This window comes from Mytilus californianus, unplaced genomic scaffold (genome assembly GCF_021869535.1).
Source record: "Mytilus californianus isolate M0D057914Y unplaced genomic scaffold, xbMytCali1.0.p SCAF_8, whole genome shotgun sequence".
Classification (NCBI taxonomy): Eukaryota; Metazoa; Mollusca; class Bivalvia; order Mytilida; family Mytilidae; genus Mytilus; species Mytilus californianus.
The window spans coordinates 13127289-13154045 of record NW_026262734.1 but is presented as its reverse complement, the minus strand read 5'-3'; the positions used below and the strand labels follow the sequence as shown (position 1 = coordinate 13154045).

Here is a 26757-nt window from a genome sequence, read left to right as displayed (position 1 = left end):
TTTACTTACCTTATAGTTACTCTTCTAGGACAAACATTTGGAACTGTTAAATTCAGGGATGTACAATTTATCGTATCAACATAGAAACAAATAAGAAATACAACGTTTTTCGCAATAACCCTATACCGTTTCTCCATTGTTATTGTTTTGACTATGCTTTGATGACTATTTATTCCATAGAACAACGTGCATATTAGTACAGAACAATGACAATTTTAATGACGAATTGTTTCAATTATTATTTCCTCTTTGCTATATTTCATTGTTAAAAAAATATCCACTCATGTTTGCCTTCCTTTTGATTTTATTTAATCATTTTGTTTTTATTTTGAATTTTGTTAGACATAATAAACAGAATACCTATATTTTGGCATTACACAAGGTCGTGTTTTTTCTCTGAGGTCTTCACACTTAATCCATTGAAGTTGGATGTGAATTGATTGATGTTTTAGTCTTAAATAAACTATTTTTTATTAGTTGTTAATGGCTTTGAACCAGCTGTCAGTAGTTACTGCGAGTACTCTCAGATCTGTACTATGTGTATTTTATGTTTTCGGGATGTATATATACCCGGCTACGTCCGGTCTGTATTTTTTTGTTAGATGTTTATCTGCTTTGTATCGATCAGATGAGTTAAGCCCTTTTCGACTGATTTTTATGTGCTATTACACCACTGTCCCTAGTTACGGGGAGGGTTGGTGCCTTCAAACATGTTTAACCCTGTCACATTCTTTATGTGCCTGTTCCAAGTCAGGAGCCTGTAGTTCGGTTGTCGTTGGTTCATGGCTTTCATATATGTTTTTCTTAAATTGTTTTGTTATAAGTTAGGCAGTTAGTATTCTGGATTAAACTGTTTGATATTTTTCATGTCGGGGCCTTTTATAGCCGACTATACATCAACTCTATATGAAATTTGGTGGAAAGTTGTCTCATTGGCAATCATAACACACTCTCCTTAGTTTTGTATGCAATATTGTTTACCGAGGGATGAAGGGGGTTGTTTATGAAAACATGCCACAGTTCTACATTTGTTTCTATGAAGTTTAGAATGCCGGATGTCTACTGCATTGCGTAGAACATCTGTTTCTTGAATAATTTTCATCATATTGGGACCAAGCGTTTGCTTAAATAAGAAATGAATATCCGATAGTTTTAGTCGTTTTACCTTTTTTATATTCCCAATTGATCGTTATGTACTAAATTGATTTTTAAGAACGATAGCATTACTCGTAAACATTCTGTGAAAATGGCTACATGAGACAAGACCAATCTAATATATAAAAGTCAAAATGTCAAAAAGCGTTGAAAGATCTATTTGCTGGTAAACATAATTTAGTATTTTAGAAGTAGTAGTAGTAGTAGAAGTAGAAGTAGAAGTAGAAGTAGAAGTAGAAGTAGAAGTAGAAGTAGTAGTAGTAGTAGTAGTAGTAGTAGTAGTAGTAGTAGTAGAAGTAGAAGTAGTAGTAGTAGTAGTAGTAGTAGTAGAAGTAGAAGTAGTAGTAGTAGTAGTAGTAGTAGTAGTAGTAGAAGTAGAAGTAGTAGTAGTAGTACATATGGTAGTCTTGCTAAGTGAAGGTAGTAGTAGAAGAATAAACAGTGTCAGATATTGTTTACTTGAAATTGTCACTGAAATAATTTATTGTGGCTTACTCCATCACAGGACTTGCGTGTCCCTTTATTATGTGTCGAAAATACATGTGCACCAAATTTATTTTTACTCGTTATTGTACATCTATTTGTGACTATTGTATGAGTTGATGATACATTGTACATGTCATACTATATGCATAAAAAAGTATAAATAGCCGTAATCAAATATCAACATAATGATTTTCCTATTTCCTTTTATGTGGTGTGAAATGATCAAAGTCCATGACGAATGAAGTGAACTGTTGATATTTTCCCAAGACTAATTTGTGAATGACGTAGTAATTCGTATGCATACTTATTATGCAATATCACTTTAAGAAACAATAAGACCTTTACTGGACTATACAAATGTAGTACTGTACAACATTTTATCGATTTTAGCAAAAAACGGGAATAAACAATTCAAATTAAATGAGATTAAGTCAAAATATCATGCTTCCGTCTTTCTTTGTGTTATGGTAGATAAAAGAAATAAGATATAATTGATTGAATGCTTTGAAATCAAGGTCCCTGCATAGATAACTGACCTCTTTTGCACAAAATCACAATTAGTACGAAAAGTTGTGATACTACATTAAAATAAATAAAATAAGGAAAATTGAGAGCCACATTGATATGAATAAGAGGATATATTGGATATACGTCAATTACACAGCAACGCAACGACTAAATAACCAAATATATAAAGAGGGCAACAAACTGTCTCCAACAATAGATTAGAAATGATGTGTCTACATTATTTATATCAAGCTTTAAATAGTCTGAGTCCATAAAATTTGTGATTAGATTTATCAGAACCAATCAAATATATCATTGTCATCGAACTCTCCAATTAACGAAAAACATTCAGATATGACATCCGACAAATACTGATGAGGCTTATGATTTTGGACAGTTAAGTATTATTCATATGACTATAAACGTGTAAGACACTAAATGAGTTTTTTTTTTTTTTTTTCATGTTTTTATTTTTTTTACTTCATTCGACCATTTAGACTTCAGTGGTTGCAATATTACTAGTATTATCGAGTTCATTTTTATGAATTTATCAAACGTTTACCAACGGTTTTCTGAAAGAAGTTTTTGTAGTCTTAATTTCCACTGTCAGGGTTATTTATAGTCAAAATCTAGTTAATATAAAAATAAGATGATGTTGTATAATTGCCAATGAGACAACACATTATCAGAGACCTAATGACATAGAAGTTAACAACAATAGGTCACCGTACGGCCTTCAACAATGAGCAAAACCCACACCGCAAAGTCGGCTATAAAAGGCCCCGAAATGAAAAATTTAAAACAAACAATTCAAACGAAAAAAAAATATTGGCCTGTCTTATGTAAAAAAAAACAATGAACGAAATACAAATATGACAAACAGCAACCAACGACAACCACTGAATTACAGGACCCCTTACTTGGGACAGGCACATACAGAATGTGGCGGGTAAACCATGTTAGTGGGCGACTAACCCTCCCCATAACAATTTAGACTTTAATGGTTGCAATATGATCGCTATTCACGATAACGTTATATTTCTAGTATTATCGTGTTCATTAGAAAGAAGTTTTTGAAGTTTTAATTTCCACTGTCAAGGTTTTTTTCATAGGCAAAATGTAATTAATATAAAAATAAGATGAAGTGGTATAATTACCAATGAGATAACTCTTTATCAGAGACCCAATGATATAGAAGTTAACAACTATAGGTCACCGTACGGCCTTCAACAATGAGCAAAATCCATACCGCATAGTCGGCTAAAAAGGCCCCGAAATGAAAAACGTAAAACAATTCAAACGAGAAAACTATAGTCCTGACTCATATAAAAAAAAAACAATGAACGAAATACAAATATGATATACAGCAACAAACGACAACCACTGAATTACAGGACCCTAACTTGGGACAGGCACATAGAGAATGTGGCGGGTAAACCTTGTTAGCGGGCGCCCAACCTTCCTCATAACCTAGGACAGTGGTGTAACAGTATAACATTTGAACAAACTATCAAAATCAGTTAAAAAGGGCTTAATTCATCAGATTGATGCAAAGCAGAAAAACAAGCAACAAATACTCAGATCAGACGTGGAAGGGTATTTATATATCCCTACAACAAAATAGACACTAAGTACAGATCTGAGAGTACTCGCTGTTACTGACTGCTAGTTCAATGCCAATAACAACTTATAAGAAAATCATGGATGTTTAGGCCGTTTTCACAATACTAAGAGTACGGTGTTGTAAGCTGACGCTGTCAGTTGTACCGTTTAGTATTGTTTGTGATTCCTGTTATCCTTTGTAACAATGTAATAAGATTGCGTATATTTTTTGGTTGAGATCATTTCTGGTAAAAGGGAGATAACCCATTTGATTTATGTTCTGTCTACCCATTACAGATGTATGTCCTAAGTTAGACATGCATGTAATTTATGTCGCTTCGGCAGACGTCTCTATTAAAAATTCTTTATCAATGGACTTTTTATGAATTAATGTATGACCTCTCAAGATTGATGATAAAACTTATGAAAATAATGGTATTAATTATTTTTGGAGTGTTAAACATTCTTTAGAGGTTTTAGATAAAATACATGCTTTTGGTGGTCCTTTTAATTCTGTTGACAGTTATGATTTTTCTACTCTCTATACTACACTTCCACACAATCTTATCAAGAAAAGGTTTTCATATTTAACTAAATGGTCTTTTGAAAAATCTCATTACACATTTATTTGCTGTAACTCGTTTATAGCCTTTTTCTGTGACGAAAAAGGACAGTATGCTAGATACACTTACTGGAAATGTGAAGATATGATTGAAGCTTTAAATTTTCTCCTGGACAACATATATGTACGTTTCGGCGATAAAGTGTATCGACAAGTAGTAGGTATTCCTATGGGCACTTAATGCGCCCCTTTAATAGCAGATTTATTCCTGTATTGCTATAAATCTCAGTTTATGACCAAACTCAGTAAAGACACGTCATTGTTACATTTGGTTGATACATTCAACAATACCTTCCGTTATTTAGATGATATGTTTCGTTAAATTATCCAGAGTTCTCTAAATATACTACAGAAATTTACCCAATAGAACATATTTTAACTAAATCTAACATAAACAGCAGTAGTTGTGCTTTTCTAGATTTGGACATTTCAATCTCTAAAGGAAAACTTGCATACGAAAATTTACGACAAAAGAGACTTTTCATTCCCTATTGTTAATTTTCCTTTTTTAGACGGCGATGTTCCTTTGGCTCCTTCATACGGTGTTTATATATCCCAACTCGTTCGTTATGCCCGTGTGTGTAGTGTTGTCATAGATTTTAACGAACGTAATCAATGCATCACTGGTAAATTATTAAGTCAGGGATTTGGTTACCATAAATTACGTAAAACGTTTACCAAATTCATTCATAGATACAAAGATTTGATTAGTAAATTTGGCTGTACCTGTAGAAAACTGATTAAAAACGGTATTTCACATCTTAAATTTTACGGTAATATTGTACTTAAAGCGCGGAAATCACTATGTGATCCGTGTTAACTCATCGAACCTGTAAACAAACTTATTAGTAAAGGTTATATTACCAATGTTGTAATTAGATCTTCGAATATAGTTTACATTGGCACTAATATCGATTTTGTCATCAACAAATTAAAACATAACTAAGCTTTTATTCTTTTCTAACGGGATGTATAAAGACACACCCACGTTCATTTTTATCTATAAAGAGGTTAAACTTCTAACTATCCTACTGCCTGTCGTTACATATTTTTTTTTTTTTGGCATTGCACAAGTCATGTCTTCTTTGACTGTCCATGACGTTAAAATACTAAATCCCTGGGATGTGTTTTAGTTGATTTTAGTCTCTGATGCATGATTTTTTATTATTAATTGTTTTTCGACTTTTAACTAGCTGTCAGTAACTGCGAGTACTCTAAAATCGTACTTTCTTGTTTATTTGACCTGTTGATACTAATTGTAATGTTTTTTTTTTTTGTTATTTAATGTTATTCAGGGTTATATCTGGTCTATATATCAGCTTTGATAAGTGTTTGGTATTACTTTAAATTTTCACTTCGTACTATGAACATCAAAATTATTTATTTTGTAAAAATATTTCATTTCTCTATTTGAACTATACACGTATACCTAACAACAAAATTATGTTCATTTACCTGTGTTCAAAGTAAAGGCAAATGGCTGATATTTTTGTTCGAGCATATTGTTTTTCTTAAATTGTTTAACATTTCATATATATAGCGGTATAACATGTTACTTTTATTATTCTTCCCTTAGTTTATTTATTTTGTATTTACATTGTATCATAGGTCAAATTTATTTGTTCAGTGTTTGTTCACTGGTGTTAATATGTCCTTTGATTGAGTTAAGCTATTTCAGTTGATATTTTATAGTGTGTCTTTCTATGTTGTGATGTTACACTATCGTTTCAGAAAAAGGGTGAAGGTTTTGGTACCATTCAAACGCTTAAACCCGCTGCAATTGTTTGCACCTGTCCTAAGTCAGGAATCTGATGTTCAGTAGTTGTCGTATGTTGATGTGCATGGTTCATAAGTGTTTCTCGTTTCTCTTTTTTTATATAGATTAGACTGTTGGTTTTCCCGTTTGAATGGTTTTACTCTAGTAATTTTTTCGGCCCTTTATAGCTTGCTGTTCGGTGTGAGCCAAGGCTCCGTTTTGAAGACCGTACTTTGACCTGTAATGGTTTACTTTTATAAATTTTGACTTGGATGGAGAGTTGTCTCATTGGCACTCGTACCACATCTTCTTATATCTAATCTAATAATATTGTAGTGAATATGATTAGGAATTAAATGCAACTGTCGCATAGACTACAATTATAAACAAGTACTTCGTAGACGGGATTGTCTGTTCTATTAAGGCCTTTTCTGTGCCTTTATTGATTATTTTGTTTGCCTCCTACGTTTTGGCCCCGATCATGCCTGAATAATGTCCAGACGTTTGTTTTTTGTACATAGAAATCATATCAACAGGTGTGAATCTCCGAGACTAGTACAAATCAGGAAATTGTGAAGCAGAAAAGACCAGCACAAATTCTGGAGTGGACGGAAGGATTCGACCTGTTTTTTTTTTTTTTTTTTTTTTTTTTTTTGGGGGGGGGGGGGTGTGTTTCCTGCAATTTATTCCAGTTAATGTATTTGATATCAACTAATGGAACTCCAATCTTGAGAGAGGAAAATCACTGTATGACGAGTTTCAACCGGATTGTATTGATAAAACCTGTGTTTTGCAGTTGAGGAATAGTAAGGCAGTACTGCAATGGAAAATGGGAAGAACAATATTAGCATATATTATTCAGGTTTGAATAACAAGAATACAATTCAATTGAAAAAGTCGTGTATTTATAGATCATCGTTTAATATTACTCTTCACCAAATGAAGCCTTCGACATATAAAACGTTTGAGAGCATAACAGCAAAAAGGTTTTAAAAGCTAACTCCGTACGGGATCAGTTTTGCACATGGGGGTTAACGTTCCGATTTAGTTTTATCACAAAATCATTATTTTATGACATTGAAATTGAAAAGCAAAATCATGTCATCTTAAAACATTATAGATAACAAGAATATTTGAATACTTTCAATTTGCGACATCTATAGTGTCTGTAATAGTAAACAGATTTGAACAACTGATAACCCTCCTCCCCAACCCTAGTGCACAGTATGGGTTTAGATAGTCATTATCAGCATTTTGAAGAGAACAGTAAGGACTGAGATACTGTTCCTCATACATGCATAAATTTGGAAGGGATTTAGCAATATAAATATGTCTATGGTTCTCTTCTGTTGTTTGCTGACATTTTTTCTCTGAGTTGTAGTTTCCGGTTCCAACGGAGTTTACTCTCGTCTGATCCCTGACCTGGTCATCATTTATTTCGCAGTAAATAGCATTTTGATATGTTTGATCATCGACTATTTCTCTATCTAGAAGGCTTTGTTGGAACTGCTGTTTATGTTGTTTTATAAGGACGAAACATGTAAATAACAGCATAGGCATGACAACGGCCAAGAAATTCGCCAGTTTAATAAATGGGACACTGCAAATAAAAAATAATAATTACACCAATGTATACGAAACAAAGGAAATCTATCATAATGCTGATAATAATTCAACGATTCAAAATCAAAGTCGAAAGAATGTTTGTCATTGTTTACTTTAGTTCTGAAGAATGTCTTCGTCATTACAACAAACAATTCAAGAGGTAGCCAATATACATTTCATTCCTACATAGATTATACTTAATTTAATAGTCTTTCCACTCCCCCTCCCCCTTTTGTTTGTTCTCGTTAATATATATCAAATAGTTTGTTTAAACCAAAAATAATGCATGGTTTAGTTCACGGTGTCATAAATATGTCAGTCATTTTCCCTTTTTTTCTTCCTCAAGTTTAAGTCTTTTAATTGTCTGTTACATGTATTGATGAAGGTGTGTTTTGTACAATACACAGAGCATGATTAATTAATATTTTAACATAGATAGACAATTATCTCATGAGAAACATCCTTGGGGCTCAGGGAATTTTTACTTTCTCCATTGGTATTTTCAGCAAATATCCTACCTAAAAGTGATATACCTGTTCAAAATGTTTTGATTTGCATTGAGTTTTTTTATAAATGTATCAGTATATTATTGATTGTAAAAGTATGGATGCACAAAACAAAAAAATATATCAAATATTTGCTGGGATTGTGAAAATTATATCTACAAGAAAGCTTAACTAAAACTATTTCGTTGCTATTTTACTACATTATCATTGTTTTCTGGAAAGAGAGTAGAGAATTTTGAATAAATTCAGCATTTTCGTAAACTATGTGCATATTATGACGTAATTTCACATCACAGCGTTATCAATATTTTCTAATTCATTTTCTTTTGTTCATTTTATGTATCTCCCTATATTATGAGAACATGTGTAGTAGTTCTCTAATTTTCAATTTTCTTTGACTGGCTACAAATGAGCCTTAAAGATCCTTCTCTTTAACCTGTTTAAGGTGTAACTCCAAAAATGGTAAAATATTCTACCTGCGCCCTTGGGGTGTTTGGCAGATAACCTTGCGACCTGACGTCTCTTAAAATGAACTTGTGACCTTTACAAATGTTCATTTTTTTTATTTAAATGTTATATTTGAATAAACAGAAATACTATCGTATGTTTTTTGCTTATAAAATCAACAATTACCTTTGTGTATTAGTTTGCTTCTTCGGAGCAGGTTCTTTCGTTATGTTTTTGCACGAAGTTCCGTCTCTACACTCGCATATTCCTGAGCGTTGGTTACAGAATGTATCGTTTTTACATAAACAGGTCTCAGAGCAGTTGTAATTGTAACTAAAGTTATAGAAACCCTGGTGGCATTCTGAAATATATAGGGTATGTTCAAAACTAGTGTTAAACAATTCAGGTAAATCTACATGATGTGCATACTATATTTATTAAAGGAAACACAAAAAGACAAACCCTTTTATCAATTTATTATTTATCATTTGTTTTGTGATCTCCAAACCATCCTGCAGAGCATTAACAAACCCTAGTTGCCGGATCACACTTATCTTCATTTCTCACTGCAATTCAAACCGTATCATCCTAATGGACACGCTTCAATGAGATAAATAACAGATTTCATATTTACTACTTATATACACAAGCACACTAGTAACTATTATCACAGAAAATATCACATTTGAAGGTAATTTAACTTCATTTTTTTCAAATACGCTGTGAGTACAGACAGTACTAATATTTCTACTCGTACCAATCTCGAGGTACCAATATGAATAAGGATGCGTAACACAAACATCGTATATGTCTTGTGCACAAGGCAATTTATGAGAACGTATTTATTTTGAATAATTCCATTCAACATAAAAATAGACGTTTACGCATGCATTCAACACCTGTTACACAGGCTTCATTGTACATTAAATGAATTAATCAGATAAGTATAGTTATAAATAGTTAGTCAAATATCAGTAATTAATGAAAACTATTTACCTACCATTTGAGCATTTTGAACCGGTAAACCCTGTATCCCAAACACATGCAGCCAAGAACTGGGTCACACTTCTTATAATCTATACAGTTACATAGCTTTTTGCACTGAACACCATGATAATTACGCAGGATCGACTATTAAGCGAGTATATACGGTACATGGCAGAGAACAATATCGCCCATATTTTCCTGCTGGGCATGCTAAAGAATTAAGATTTTAAAAAGTATAAACATATATCAACGTTTATAAATGTTGAAATTATAAAGAAACCAAGGTTTCAACTCCCTCAGGCAAAGCTGACCTTAGATGGATTTGGCCTTTTTTATAGGTCCTTTGGATTATATAGCTCTTCAATTGTTTCGGTTTTTATACATCCTTGCCTTTCAAATATTCGGCTTTGAGCTTTTCTGATGAAGGATAATCCAGACAAGCGCTTCGGACACATGAAATTTATGTTTTCAGTTTTTTGTTTTTGTTATTCAGATGGACAGAGCAACAAGCTCAAAACATACAAACGAACAAACAAAATAAAATAAAATGAGAAATAAACAAATAACTTAAAAATATACTTTTTAGATAATTAAGTATGCAAACATAGTGATATAACTTATGCAAAAGAGTTTGATGAAAACAAAATCAACAATTGCATTTTTTCAACTGTGTTTCACGTTCTTTGTTCTAAATGACAGTTTAGTGATGTTCATTACCAGTAGATTAATCAGCAGATTGGTTTGCGTTTTAATGCAAATGCAGTCCTTCGCTCAATCAAGAAAAATTCTGTGAGACATTTTTCAAACATTTACATACATTTATATCACTTAACGTTGAAAAGGTAAACTTTAAAAGATGTAAAAATTTAAATACACAATAAAAAGAGACCATTTTACTTTAAACAAAAATACCTTGACATTTTCCATTCTGGTTAACAAAATCCGGACAACACTTTATTATTAGTTGTGTTTGGTTAACAGAATGACTCCTAAAAATTATAAAAAATCATATTCAATTCTATAACTGACGCCGAAGTTTAGGATAGTGGAAAATATCTACAACCAGGAATTTTTTTAGTACGGCGACTGTTCAGGAAAGCATTTTACTTGTGTGAAGATAACCAGTCATGTCAGACTTGACTGTATAAAATAAATCCATTGCAAGCTTTTGCAAGAAAGAAAAATTCCCGTTATAAAAAGCACACATTTATAGAAATTTAACGATATGTGCCAGTGACAAATCCAATAAATGATCCCTGAGGGGTCCTCCGGAAGCATGCTGAAAGTTTTAATTTTACTTCGAACGTCTTTTTCCTTGTCCAACTTTTCCGAACCAACCAAATAATACACTATTTATACTGTTTTTTTATTTTAGTGTTGAAAACACCTGAGGATTTTGTAATCTAGTCACGTGACATTTTTTATAAGGCTCTATTTTTTGTCTTTTTCGTCGTTTATCTATTTGTACATGAATTCGTTGGTCCTTCTTTGATTTGTTTGTCCGTTAGGTATCTTCCATCTATTTTTTAAATAGTAGCTCTTTCATTCCAACGTGTTTTACTTACGTTATGGTTACCTTTCTAGGACAAACATTTGGATCTCTTAAATTCAGTGGTATACAATTTATCACATCAACATAGGCAAAAATAAGAAACACAACGTTTTTCGCAATAAACCTGGAACGTTTCTCCATTGTTATTGTTTTGAATATGCTTTGATGACTATTTATTCAATAAAACCACCTGCATATTAGTGCAGATAAATGACGATATTAATGACGAATTACTTCAATTAGTATTTCCTCATTGGCATATTACATTGTTCCACTCACGTTTACCTTCCTTTTGATTTTATTTAATCATTTATCTTTTATTTTGACTTTTGTTAGATTTGATAAACAAAACATGTTTTACAGAGGGATAAAAGGGTTTGTTTTATGAAAATGGATTTTTTTCTAAAAAATAATATATATTTTTCATTTTCGTTTTGAGATTAATGGTACAGCTACCTTTTGAATAAAAGATTAAGAAAGAAAGAAAGCAGATACCGAAATACTTGTAGCAGTACTGTTATTATTGTAAACTTGAATTGAACAAGAAATAAAAATTTCTTGACGTACTCTATCACAGGATTGGGATTTTAGTATGTCCCTTTATTATGTGTCGAAAATACATGTGGACATAATTTATTTACTCGTTATAGTACTTCCATTAGGGACAATTGTATGATTTGATTATACATGTATATGCATAGAAAAATAACAAAAAAGACGTAATTCAAATATCAATATAATGCTTTTCCTATTTCCTTTTATGAGATGTGAAATGATCAAAGTCCATGACGAATGAAGTGAACTGCTGACATTTTCCCATGACAAATTTAATTATGATGTTGTAATTAGTGTACATGCTAGGTACTCATTCGGCTATATCAATCTTTCAGAAACAATAACACCTTAAAGTTTGCTGGACTTTGTAAAAATGTGGTACCTACAACATTTGATCGATTTTTGACATTTGGCCAAAGAAGTGAATACACAATACAAATTATATGATATCAAATCACAATGTCATGTTTCCGTATTTCTTGGTTTTATGGTAGATAAAAGAAACAAGTTGCTTTTTTAAAAAAAAAAGACAATACGTGACCTTAGAACTTTTTTATTCTGATTATTAATTCAATTGAATAAGAAATTATATATCAGTGTTATCTTGACCATGTGTGTGGAGGATAATATTTTCTTTTTATTATAAATCATTACAATTTTGGCATGTTGAGAGAAGTGTTAAATTTAAAGCAAGGAGAGAAAAAAAAAAGATTTCCAGATGTATAACTTCTTAAAGAATAATAATAATTAAAAACATGGAGGACACATGTACCTTCTTCCAAAAATTCATTAAATTAATCTAGAAATAAGTAATGAGTCATTGCGAACTGGTCAGCTAGAAGGACACATTAATGTTCGTTACCGACCAATCATCAATAAGTGTAACTCTCCCGCGAGAGATACTTACTTGATCTAATTATAAATATAAAAAGAAGATGTGGTATGATTGCCAATGAGACACCTCTCCACAAGAGACCAAATGACACAGAAATTAACAACTATAGGTCACCGTACGGCCTTCAACAATGAGCAAAGCCCATACCGCATAGTCAGCTATAAAAGGCCCCGAAATGACAAATGTAAAACAATTCAAACGAGAAAACTAACGGCCTAATTTATGTACAAAAAATGAACGAAAAACAAATATGTAACACATCAACACACGACAACCACTGAATTACAGGCTCCTGACTTGGGACAGGCACAGAATGTGGCGGGGTTAAACATGTTAGCGGGATCCCAACCCTCCCCCTAACCTGGGACAGTGGTGTAACAGTACAACAAAAGAACGAACTATACAAATCAGTTGAAAAAGGCTTAACTCATCAGATGGATACAAACAGAAATACTACACAGAGTGGACGTGGCCGGGTACTTGTATATCCCAGTAACAAATAGACACTAAGCACAGATCTGAGAGTACTCGCAGTTACTGACAGCTAGTTCAAAGCCACTAACAACTAATTAAAAAAATCATGCATCTAAGACTAAATTATCAATTAGTACACATCCAACATCCAATTATTGAAGAGGCATAACTTTTACATTCAAGATACAAAAAATTTCATTAATAAAATAGAGTCACACGAGGTAAAAAAAAGTATGCATTCTTATTGCCTATGATGTACGTCAATGTAGACAAATATGATCATTGACAATCTAGAAGAAATTGTTATTAATGCATTAGAATTTATTGACACACAGGAGAATATACTTTAAAGATTCTCAACAAAATAGATTAAACTGCATTTGTTAAATTAATTCTTAGAAACAATGAATTTGAGTTTAATTGACTGTTATACAAACACATTATAGAAGCGTACCAACCAGGCTTATTAATTTGTACTCATTAAAATCTTAGATAAGTTCCAATGGAGAGAAAACATCAAATTACATTATCAATATAGGGATGACGGTTTTATGGTTTTCACAGGCTAATTAGAGCAAGTTGAAGATTTCTTTAACCTTGCAAACGAAATTGACCATCTACTTAAGTTCTAATATGAGGTGTCGACATCTAGTATGGCCTATTTAGAGGGTGGTAAAGGGTTATTTTCGTGCAACGTTTTCGGCCTTTTTATTTCATGTGTTTCCGTGTTTCGACGTTTTATTTGTCGTTTTCTCGTGTTTGGTTCGATGTGCGTGCTTCGTATTTTCCCTTAATTATTTTCCGTGTTTCGTGTCGGTACTCTTATTTTCTCGTGCTTGTCCCGCATTTGATTAAAAAGTAAACCGGGACTAATTCAAAGTCAGCCCAACTATTGTTTTAAATTATAAACTAATTAACTGGTCCCAAGATATTTATTAATAGCCTATTTATTACTATGATAAATCGGATGCAACTAACGGACGCTAAAAGGTGACCACATGCAGGGTCGCCATGTCCATTTATAATGACTGCATGATCTCCAAGAACGGCTGCGTAATAACTGTTGGTACTTTTTTCCTTAATATTTACGATTTTATTCCTTGGCTTCGTTTTTCCAGAGTGTTTTTTTTCTCCGTGCAACGCTTTTGCGATTTGTTATTTCACGTGTTTCCGTGTTCAGACCCTCCCTTTTACCACCCTCTATTTAGATACCGAAGTGTACAAAAGTGAACGATTCCATAATAAAGGAATTCTTGATGTTAATTAAGTCACATATATTAAAAACACAGAAACGTATCAACATTTACCAATCACTAGTGCACATCCAAAATACACATAAATTTAAGAGCATTACAGTGTGTGAATAATATAAGAAATTTCTACTTCTACCACTAAGTAACCACCGTCATTTGGTTGACTTCATCCTGTCACTGTTTGGTGTGCGCTTGCATACTTAACAAGTCCAAAAATGATTTTAACAGAAAGGAAATAATTTGTGCTGTACATACATGTAACATTTATACATGGTGCAAATAAAAACATGGGACTTGAAATTTTATGTGCATGCAGTAGTCTCTTGAACGAGTCAAGACTTTCTGCAGCGGTACCTGAAATAATAGTGACATCAATGAATTAAATAAACATTTAATTAACTTTCAAGATAACTTAATTGATAGAGAATACTGTAAAAAGGAAACAGTAAAAGTTGTAAAAATGTATATTACGAACAGTCTTTATTTTACTTGTTTTATTTTCATTTGAAACAGATTTTTTTATCTGATTTGTCAAAATGACAAGTGTGCATAATGATTTTATTGTTACAAATCAAATCCCAAAAGCCCACTAAAGCTATAACTCATTATGTAGAAACCACAGCACTATTTTAAAATATCTCTCTGTGAATATCTAGACACAGATGGTTGATACCATAGGTCGTTATAATTAAATCTTGACCATTTAACTTTCACTTGTTTATCAAAGGGTACAACTGTCAACTTTGCCCAAGTCAGTAAACCCTTGCAATGCATAAAATGTAGCTTTACAATAAATAATTAAATATACATGTTTGAAAAGGATCTATAGATTGTTTATTATCATATATCAGATAAGTGAATTAGCGATCTGTGAAAATTCTTTATTGCCATGTTTTAAATATCTTAGATACACCGTATGGAGGTGCTCTTAATTGCAGGAAGCTAATACAGATAAGATGAATAGGTGTTCCGAATGAACAATAATTTAGCTTCCGAATATTCCTCCATAGACTATATTTCTAACTAATAAATCTGCGTGAACCCTCAGGGGTTCACGCAATAAGATATAATAGATAGAATGGTTCAAAATCTAGGTCCCTGTGTGCATAGCTGACCTCTCTTGCACAAAATCACACACACAAAAGAATACTAAGAGTCACATCAATATGAATAAGTGGATAAATGAGATATGCTATATATATCGCACGCCTTTTGCGAATTAACGTATATAATTCACGAAAAGCGTAGCTTTGAGTGGATTAAATATGATGATGAGTAAGGCGTGGCTATATATGATTTGTAACATTAATAGGCGATGACACATGTCAAAGGTAAACTTAAATGTACTTTTCATGAGTTAAACATGTCCATGAAATAGTGGCGCTTTCTATAACAAAACCTCTCTTATTTTCAGAAAATGAACTCGTGGGTCGAATTTTTTTAGTAGGATATGATGGAATGATAGATTCACATGTAAATGAATTGTTGCCGTGATACTTTCATCAAGGTTTAAAGACTATAGAGCGATTTATGTATTATTGACATGCCCCCCCCCCTCTCACATTGGCGAAAATTCTTTTTTTTTTTGGGGGGGGGGGCGGGGAATAGATACAAAATCATGTTAGATGTATACCATGATGCCTGCTTTCAAAACCAAAAGGACGTGTATTTTAAGAAGAGGTTTACAAGTTTGGCTAGTGTGAGGATAAGCGCCCACCCTTTTTTCCCGATTTGTTTTATATATATATATATATATATATATATATATATATATATATGTATAAACGCCTAAAAAGTGTACACAACAACACTTTTTAGGCGTTTATATAATTTATTTATTGTGTACATGTATCGTTACTCGTAACGATCCAGCGCCCTCGTGGTAAAAATCGTTGACTATTATTTAGACGTTTTATATATATATATATATATTGTTGTGTCTAAGCTCCTTCCATTCTTTGCCTTTCCTGTGACAAGCGACACACGACGGGGCTGGATAGTGCAATAACTAAAAATCTTTCAGTTAACGCACTCCTCTAAAAATAGCAGAAATTATCTCACTCGAAGATCAAAGGAAAAATTACCATTCATGTTACAAACGTCAATTATATGGGAGACGGATTTATTTAAGTTTTTCTAAACTTGTTTCCGAATCCCATATTTGAACTTTATCTAACATTGTATTGTAATATTTTATTCTTGTAATTTTTCATGAATTAATACTGTTTAAACTAATTATACAGCAACACAACGACAAATGTAACCAAATAAATAAAGAGGGCAACATACAATCTTTAACAATAGAAATGTGTCTACATAATATATCAAGCTTCATATAGTCCAGAGTCCATAACATTTTTGAAAAGATTTAACAGAACCAATCAATATATGTCATTAACATCCAATTCTCCAATTATCGGAAAACATTTTATAAATAACACATAGCTGAGAGGGTGATAGAGCAGATTGTTACCCCGAGAAAACATTGTCAACTGAGGCGAAGTTGATGTATGTCATATCTTATTATTATACTTCACGTAAAAATACAATATTTTGATTGGCTTATACGAGGGTGTTAATTTACTCTATTCTATGGTAAATACTCTATTACCCTTCACGGAGACACTTGATCAGGTGTGCGCTTTATTAAATACGACTCTATCCTATGGCAAATACTCTATTACCCTTCACGGAGACGCTTGATCAAGTGTGCGCTTTATTAAATACGGATGACAATCCTATGAATTAGTTATAATATTAATTATTTTGTAATTATTATTGCCTAAATTCAGTCATCTGTACATAATTAAATGTTTCCTTATGTTCTAATGTGTATATAGTTGCTACAATTATACCCTATGGGTAGTGCTCCACAATTAATGGAGGAATATACAAGAAACTGAACTGAACTGAACTATGTACAAGACGTCATAGTTTGTTACTTTGAATTTGAAATTTAATCGACAGTTATAACAGAACATTCAGTATAATAAATTGAATAACATTTATCTGAGAGGGTGATAGAGCAGATTGTTACCCCGAGAAAAGACATTGTCAACCTTGGCTTCGCCTCAGTTGACAATGTTTTCTCGGGGTAACAATCTGCTCTATCACCCTCTCAGCTATGTGTTATTTATATAATGACATACATCAACTACTGATGAGGTTTATGACAGTTACGTATTACTTATATGACTATAAACGTCTAATACAACTTAAGGGTGTTGGGTTTTTTTTTTTTATTTTATTTTACTTCATTCGACAATTTGGACTTCAATGGTTGCAATATGATCGCTATTCACGATAACGTTATATTTCTAGTATTATCGTGTTCATTTTTACGAATTTATCAAACGTTTACCAACAGTTTTCTGAAACAAGTTCTTTTAAGTCTAAATTTCCACTGTCAAGTTTTTTTTTTTATAGGCAAAGTGTACATGTTGTAGTTAATATAAAAATAAGAGGATGTGGTATAATTCCCAATGAGACAACTCTCAACCAGAAACCATGAGACATAGAAGTTAAAACTATAGGTCACCGTACGGCCTTCAACAATGAGCAAAGCCCATACCGCATAGTTGGCTATAAAAGGCCCCGCAATGACAAATCTAAAACAATTCAAACACAAAACTAACGGCCTGATTTATGTTAAAAAAAACAATGAACGAAATACAAATATGATATACAGCCACAAACGACAACCACTGAATTAAAGGACCCTGAATTGGAACAGGCACATACAGAATGTGGCGGGGTAAAACATGTTAGCGGGCGCCCAACCCTCCCCATAACCTGGGACAGTAGCGTAACAGTATAACATGTGAACAAACAGTTGAAATAGACTAAACTCATCAGGTCGATAAAAAGCAGAAAAACAAGTAACAAAAACACAGATCAGAAATGGTAGGGTATTTATTCATCCCTACAATAAAAAAGACACTAAGTACAGATCTGGGTTTATTCGCAGTTACTGACAGCTAATTCACAGACAATAACAACTAATAAGAAAATCATATATATTAAGGCCGTTTTTATAATACTAAGAGTACGGTGTTGTAAGCTGATGTGGTCTGTTGTACCGTCCAGTATTTTTGATGATTCCTGTTATCCTATGTAACTATGTAATAAGTTTGAGGTTTATTTTTTTTTGTTGAGATCATTTCTGGTAAAGGGGAGATAACCCATTTTGATTTATGATCTGTCTCCCATTACAGATGTATGTCCTAAGTTAGACATGCATGTAAAATTATGTCGCTTCGCAGACGTCTCTACTAAAAATTCTTTATCAATTAACTTTTTTATGAATACATTTATGAACCCAAGATTGATGATAAAAGATGTCTAACCTAATAATATGGTATAGTCATGGTAAGGAATTAAAAACAACTGTCACTTAGTCTACAGTTATGGACAAACAATTCGTAGACGGGATTTTCTATTCTATTAAGGCACTTTTTGTGCCTTTTATTATCTAATTTTTTTCCTCCTATGTTTTGGCCCCGATCTTGCCTGAATAAGGTCCACACGTTCGTTTTTTGTACGTATAAATCATATCAATAGGTGAAAAAATCTCAGAGACTAGAAATAATACAAATCAGGAAATTGTGTAGCAGAAAAGACTAGCACAATTACCGTAGTTGACGGGAAATAAAACGATACAGCTCAAAATGTATGTATGTTTTTTTCGGAGGAGTCTACCAGTTTTTTTGGTTTGGTTTTTTTTTTGGCGTTTCCTGCCAGTTATTCCCTTTTATGGATTTGATATCAACTAACGGGACTTCAACCTTAAGAGAGAAAAATAACTATATGACGAGCTTCAACCAGATTGTATTTATAAAACCTGTGTTTTGCAGTTGAGGAAGAATAAGGCAGTACTGTAATGGAAAATTGGAAGAACAATATTAAACATATATTATTCAGGTTTAAATAACAAGAATACAATTCAATTTAAAAAGTCGTTTATGTATAGATCATCTATTAATAGTACTCTTCACCAAATGAAACCTTCGACATATAAAACGTTTGAGAGCATAACAGAAAAAAGTTTAAAAAGCTAACACCGTACGGGATCAGTTTTGCACAAGGGAGTTGCGATTTAGTTTTATCACAATACCATTAATTTATTGAAATTGAAATTTAAAAGCAAAATCATGCCATTTTACAAAATTTTAGATTACAACAATAGTTGAATACTTTCAATTTGCGACGTCTATAGTGTTTGTAAGAGTAAACAGATTTGAACAACTGCTAACGCGCCTTTCCAACCCCAATGCACAGTATGGGTTTAGATAGTCATTATCAGCATGTTGAAGAGAACAGTAAGGACTGAGATACTGTTCCTCATACATGCACAAATTCGGAAGTGATTTAGCGATGTAAATATGTCTATGGTTCTCTTCTGTTGTTTGCTGACAATTTTTCTCTGAGTTGTAGTTTCCGGTGCCACTAGAGTTTATTCTCGTCTGATCCTTGAGCTGGTCATCATTTATTTCGCAGTAAATACCGTTTTGATATGTTTGATCACTGATTGTTTCACTATCCCGAGGTCTGTGTTGGTACTGGAGTTTACATTGTTTTATAAGGAGGAAACACGTAAATAATAGCATCGGTATGCCAACGGCGGAGAAATTTACCACGGTAATAAATGGGACACTGCAAATAAAAAATGATAATTACGCCAATGTATACAAAACAAAGGGAAATCTAGCATTATAGTGTCAAGATTCATTCTTGTTTTTGTAAATTCAAAGTTCAGTTTTCTACTCTTCAAATCAAGGCCGAAAATGTTGTTTACTTTGAAAACACAGTTCTGAAGAATGTCTTTGACATTACTACAGACAATTAAAAAGTTTATCAATAGACTTTTCCTTTCTATGTAGATTATTTTTAGTTTATTTTTGCAGAAGTTTTGTCAAGTGAGTATTCTGGTTTTTTTTTTTGTTTGTTTTTTTTTTTTTTTTGTGTCTGTGTTTATATATAAATATATATATATATATTTACTTAATTTTTTTCCGGAATTATGTAAATAGCTTTAAGAAAGCTTCTCTTAACCTATATTGTTCTATAATTTGCTATACATGTGGCTAATAGTAGATAAGACGAATTTCATAAAGTCATCTTTTTCTTCATTTTCGTAAAATGTGTGGATTTTTTTTGACGTCACATTGTTATAAATCTTGTTACATCATTTACATTTTTTTTATCTTATGCATGACCCTATATAAATAGAAAATTTAAAGAAGTCCTCTTATTGTTCATTTTCTTTTGTTACAAATGCAAAGTAACGCCCTTCTCCTTTTCCACTTAAAGTTGTAACTGTGCTCTCAGAAATATTATAATTTGTTTTATGCTTATGAAATCGACTATTACCTTTGTGTGTCAGTATGTTTCTTCGGAGTTGACTTTTTTGTTATGTTTTTGCATAAAGTTTCGTCGCTACACTCGCATACTCCTGAGCGTGGATTACAGAACGTGTCGTTTCTACAGTAACAGGTATCCGAGCAGTTAAAATTGTAACTAATGTTGTAGAATTTCTGGTGACATTCTGAAATATACAGGATATGTTTAAAACTTGATGTGAAAGCAAATGTTAAAAAAATATGTGACACTGTAACTGGTAAATAGTAAACTAAATTAAAAAGGAAGAGCATCTTACTGTGCTGAAATTCGTCTATAGTCCAAACGTTTACATCCATTGGACTCTTTAGCAATCATACCAAATCTCCTTTATTTCATTTTATTTTTACAGGGGTATACTTTAACTTTTTTTAATATTAAGAACGTGTTTTAAAAATGATTCTGGAACATATTGTTTTTCTTTCATAACATTGAAAAGCACACAGGTTTTTTTTATATCTCCTGATATATATGTATAACACATAATCTATTGACCAAGACTATTGCAAATAGGTTTTTATTTTCAATTTCTGCAAAGATCATCCTTCAGTCAGTATTTAATTGATTGTCTGACGATATGAATAAAGGAGATACAGCTCCCTAATAACAAAGGAGGACAAACACACAGGTATTAATAAATTACCACTTAACCATATACAACCTTTGATTTCAAAATGTTAAGGCTTGAGCGTTCATGGTGAAGGTTTATCCAGATAAGGCTTCGGATGCACGAAATTTGCTTTTTTATTCTTTTTATTTTTATTAATTTAAGAATATAATTAAAAGTTATAGCAAATCGGTTAAAGGTTGGCTTACCGTTTGTAATATTGGCATTTTGTTCATTAAATCCTTCATTAAACACGCATCCCTGAACCGGATCGCACTTCTTATTATATGCACAGTTACAGTGTTGTTTACATTGGACCCCGTGGTAATTTGGCAAACATGGCAACTGACAATTTTTACCATATCTTCCGGCGATGCATGCTAATAAGATATAAACATAAACATAAAGGCTGATAAGTAATTTTTTTTTAATTCAAATTTCAAATAAAGATGTAAAATTTATCAAAAATTGATTAATGGGGTCATCTTCATGATATAGAGAAGCTCCTATGCATGATTTGAAGTGATTTTAAAATTGATTTGTTACTTTTCCTTCTTATTTTGCATTTGCACTGGTCGAAATTTCGGACTTTCTATATAAATTTTCGTTTCGAGTACCATTGATAAACATAAATGGTGCATTAAATGTCAGTATTATGCTATTTTACATAACACAGTATAAAAAGTAGGATTTTCATTTCGCCTTTTTTATTTTACACAATGAAAAAACGAAGATCAAGTACGATTAAAACATCTGAGAATACGGGTACAACATAATGGGCTTGATATGTTCAATGCAGATACAATATACTCTTCTTGACATGTTCATGAACAACAAACATACCTCTACATGTACGATACAGATACAATATACCTACCTTGACATGTTCCATGCAGGCACAACATGATCCTACCTTTAAATGTTTCATATAGATACAACATGCCTACCTTGACATGTTCCATGCAGACACAACATGATCCTACCTTTAAATGTTTCATATAGATACAACATGTCTACCTTATTTGACATGTTCCATGCAGATACAATATTTATGCCTAGACATTTGTGATCATTTGTCTTGCATATAAAGCATGCCTACAGTGTAGATCACTTCTTACCTCTCATCAAATCTGTCAGAATCTGTTCTAGGACAGTATGTAGAACTGCCATCCTGACACCTTTTAGACAGTTCTAGCTAGAACAGTTCTAACCTAGAACTGATTTTGTCAGTTCTACCTAGAACTGATTTAGACAGTTCTACCTAGAACTGATCCTGACCAAATCTTTGGTAAGTTCTACGACTAGAACAGTTCTACGGCTAGAACAGCTAGAATTGATTTAGTCAGTTCGATCCATAGAACAGTTTTAAGAACTCTTTGTCTTAAATATAAATAAGTCAAAAGAATATAATATATATTAAAAAAAAATTTGCGTGTGGCTTTATCAACGATAATAATAACACTGAATGGTGACGTCATTTAGAACTGTTCTACAATCCTGACAGGTTTGGTCAGTTCTACGGCTAGAACAGTTCTGCTGACAGCTCTACGGTTAGAACTGATTTGGATAGTTCTGCTGACAGTTCTACGACTAGAACTGATTTGGACAGTTCTACCTAGAACAGTTTTAGACAGTTCTACCCTAGAACTGATCCTGACAGTTCTACCTAGAACTGATTCTGTAAGTTCTACTTAGAACAGTTCTAGGGTAGAACTGTTCTAGGTTGAACTGTTCTAGGACAGTTTAGAACAGTTCTATGACAGATTATTCTGACAGTTCTAATGAGAGGTTAGAAGTGATCTCCACTGTACCTTGACATGTTCCATACAGATACAACTTGCCTACCTTGACATGTTTCATATAGATACAACATTCCTACCGTGACAGGTTCAATACAGATACAACGTTCTTGCGAAGACATTTTCTATGCAAATACAACATACCTAACATGACATATTCAATACAGATGCAAAATACCTAAATTGACATGTTCCATACTGATATAACATGCCTACATTGACAGATTATTTTTTTATGCAACATACCTAAATTACCTTGAAATGGTCCATGCAGATACATCATACTTATCTTGACATGTTCCATGCAGATACATCATACTTACCTTGACATGTTCCATGCAGATATATCATACTTACCTTGACATGTTCCATGCACATACATCATACTTACCTTGACATGTTCCATGCAGATACAACATTCCTTACTTGACATGTTTCATGCAGTTACAACATGCCTTACTTGACATGTTTCATGCAGATACAACATACCCACCTTGACATGTTCCATGCAGATACAACATTCCTTACTTGAGATGTTCAATACAGATACAAAATACATACCTTGATATTTTTCATGCAGATATAACATGGCTTCCTTGACACATTCCACGCAGAATCAACAAACCAACCTTTAAATGTTCAATACAGCTACAAAATACTCATCTTGACATGGTCCTCGGTGGCCGAGTGTTCTAAGTAGTCGAACTACTGTATCACTAGCATGTTAACACTGAGGTTTTGAGTTCAAATCCCGCACGTGGCAGGTGCGGTCGACTCCAATCTTAATTGACTAGGATTGTCTGTTTTCCTACCGAAGCTCGGTGATTCTCTCCTGCCACTCCATGCTTCCTCAACCAATAAAAACTGACCGTCACGAAACAGCAAAATAGTGCTGAAAGTGATGTTAAACACCAATCAATCAATCAATCAATTGACTAGTTTCATACAAGTACAACATACCTAACTTGAGATGTTTCAAGCAGATACAACTTGCTTAACTTGGCACGTTCCATGCAGATATACAATATCTACCTTAGCATGTTTCATGCAGAAAAAAACAAACTTACCTTGACATGTTCCATTCTGTACAGAATAATCAGGACAGCATTCTAAAATCATTTTCAGTTTGGATTCAAAAGGATTTCTTCAGATGAAAATAAATATAATTTATCAACAATAAAATACATGATAGTAATAATATCTTTTTTAAGTCTACGTCACTTATTTCTTTTAATAATTTGCTATTTTCCTCGGACTAACTTAATTGTGTTGATGATAAGCGGTAAGCTGCCATTTACTTTGGATCTGTATTTCATATGTGTGGAGAATAATGCGCGCATACCAGGAGATGCTTTCTCCATGAACGAATATACTAGTAATCTTATTCGATTGGATTTCATGCAATTCCAATTGTTTCACTCCCACGTACGTCTGTTTTGTAGCTGCGCTATTGAATGCATATACCCTCTTCAAATTTATAACATATATGAGTAAATGATACATAAATCTTGTCAATTCGATCAATTACTTACTTTGCAACTACCATTCTCGGACAAACGTTAGAATCTGATATCTTCAATGATATACAAACGACTTTAAAAACATAAAAACAAATGCAAAATACGATGGTCTTCATGGTAAACATGCGATTAATGGTACTTAACTCTATGAGGATACAGCTGTGATGCATGTGTATCATATTCCTTATAAATATATGTACATTATTTCCTCGTATGGTGTTGTAACCATTTAAAGTACAAATTTCTCTTTGGTTCTAACTAAACCAGTTTTGTATATGAGCTTAACAACATGTGTTAGTTCATTGAATGGTCAACGATTACATGCATAATTATGTATATAATAGGAAATATATCTGTTATTTCATAAAGACATACTGAAATAAAAGTTATTGTTTTAGCTCTCAAATGTTCCTTTAAACAATATAATGATGCATTTTCTCAAGACAAATAGACAAAGATAAATACTTTATTATTACCCTGTTAAATGACCGACATAATTGATTAAATTTTGTCCTGCAAAATATAGCCCAGTCCGAAAAGGTAAACGCAAAACTATTTTTGACGTTGTCACTTGACTATAACCTAATTGAACGAAAGAGACAGATGAGGAAATACTTAAAAACATAGATAGACGAAAAACAGACAATACCAAATCTAAAAGAAAAACGACGAAAATATAAACAACAAACTATACAAAACAAAAACTACATAGAAAACTAAAGACTGAGCAACAAGCACCCCAATAATAAAACGGGGTGATTTCAGGTCCTTCTGCTATAAGCACTTTAATTTAAGGATTATTTACAATAAACCAATGAGACCATTTAATTTAGATTCTCCAAAACAGTTATTGTCACAACTAAATAGGCACAAAATACACTTCTTGTGTGATTATAGTTTTGGGCGAGGGTTGTGCTCCATATTATTTCTTGGTCTCTGTAAGTCAAATATTCGTAATTTTGGTCAAAGTCACATTTCTGCTGAATTTGCTATATCGAGGTTAGGTGGTTCTGTATTTGATCATCGATCGATTCAAACCAAAGACTTTATGCTTCTTTACAGATCACGAATTCGAAATAAGATCACTGACTGATTGAATTTGGGCCAGAATAGTGTCCACAAGTAGGCTTATACATTCCATATCCTTATGTGGATTTATAAAGTGTAAGCCAGGAGTTGGTTTCACAAAAAAAAACTTACGACTAAAATTGATCGTAAGTCATGAACAATTCAGTATACTTACGATCAATCTTAGTCGTAAGGTTTTTTTTGTGAAACCGACTCCTGAACGTAAAAAAACTCATTTCCCTATATGATTCAATGGTAACACAGAAAAAGAAAAATGATATAGCAAAACGTATTTGTGTGTGGACCTTAAGTATAATCAACCAAGGTTCTCTGTAGTATATATAATTATCTCCGTCTAAGTGGTATAAATTCCCCACAATGCACATCCGTGATATTGTGTTGTATGTACAAATATATGTACGCAACCACGTTTGGTCAGATCTGCCACAACATCTCTGTTACTGTATTTTACTATAAGGAAAATAAATGCCTTTTATTGATGTTCAGATTTATCGAATTATATCGATTGTTTTTAGCCTAGGAGGCCGAGTGGTCTAAGACTAATTAACCTTAGTCTATCTCATCACAAAGGAGGATGGGAGGGGATCCTTCATTTCTGTACAAGTTACCTGTACGTTAGGGATCCATTTTTGCAACTCTTTAAGGGGTCCAATGCATGTTGTCATCAATAATTGCCCTGTCCAAATTAAAAAGATAGTAAAATAATTATGTATAAACCTGAACCTAAGTTATGTACGTCTGAGATTTCTTATCGCGATGAGGCTGACTGCGTTAGAAAAAACCTTCTTAAGATGTGTCTGTATATATTGTACAAACGTTTTAAAGGAGTATTTAGTTTTAATATGTTCTATTCGAAGTAAATGCAGTGTCTCAAAATATTCCAAGTTCTCAATTTATTTATTTTTTAGATATGCATTTAGATTGCAATATGATTCTCCCATGGA

The 26757-nt window shown here is 32.6% G+C and overlaps 1 protein-coding gene and 1 long non-coding RNA gene across 2 annotated transcripts; both read right to left on the bottom strand.

The window, feature by feature from the left end:
* Nucleotides 1-6796: 6796 nt before the first annotated feature.
* Nucleotides 6797-9804, bottom strand: LOC127711235 (uncharacterized). The gene is made up of 3 exons (XR_007986608.1): nt 9687-9804; nt 8873-9047; nt 6797-7728 (listed from the first exon to the last, which is right to left on the bottom strand). It is a non-coding gene; the product is annotated as an uncharacterized LOC127711235 (long non-coding RNA).
* Nucleotides 9805-9820: 16 nt separating this feature from the next.
* Nucleotides 9821-26492, bottom strand: LOC127711884 (multiple epidermal growth factor-like domains protein 11). Its single transcript, XM_052218048.1, has 7 exons — nt 26422-26492; nt 24272-24348; nt 21615-21785; nt 20772-20946; nt 19610-20054; nt 18393-18503; nt 9821-9883 (listed from the first exon to the last, which is right to left on the bottom strand). The coding sequence occupies exons 2-7, from the start codon at nt 24321-24323 to the stop codon at nt 9821-9823; spliced, it is 1017 nt and encodes a 338-aa protein (XP_052074008.1). The 5' UTR covers nt 24324-24348; nt 26422-26492.
* Between the last annotated feature and the right edge of the window lie 265 nt (nt 26493-26757).

Bases quoted from the DNA above. Each gene is read 5' to 3' on its own strand.
- LOC127711884 (XM_052218048.1), bottom strand. From the start codon at position 24,323: ATGATTTTAGAATGCTGTCCTGATTATTCTGTACAGAATGGAACATGT. The intron at 21,786-24,271 runs GTAAGTTTGTTT...ATATCTTATTAG, and splicing joins ACAGAATGGAACATGTCAAG to CATGCATCGCCGGAAGATAT. The intron at 20,947-21,614 runs GTAAGCCAACCT...TGTATATTTCAG, and splicing joins AAATGCCAATATTACAAACG to AATGTCACCAGAAATTCTAC.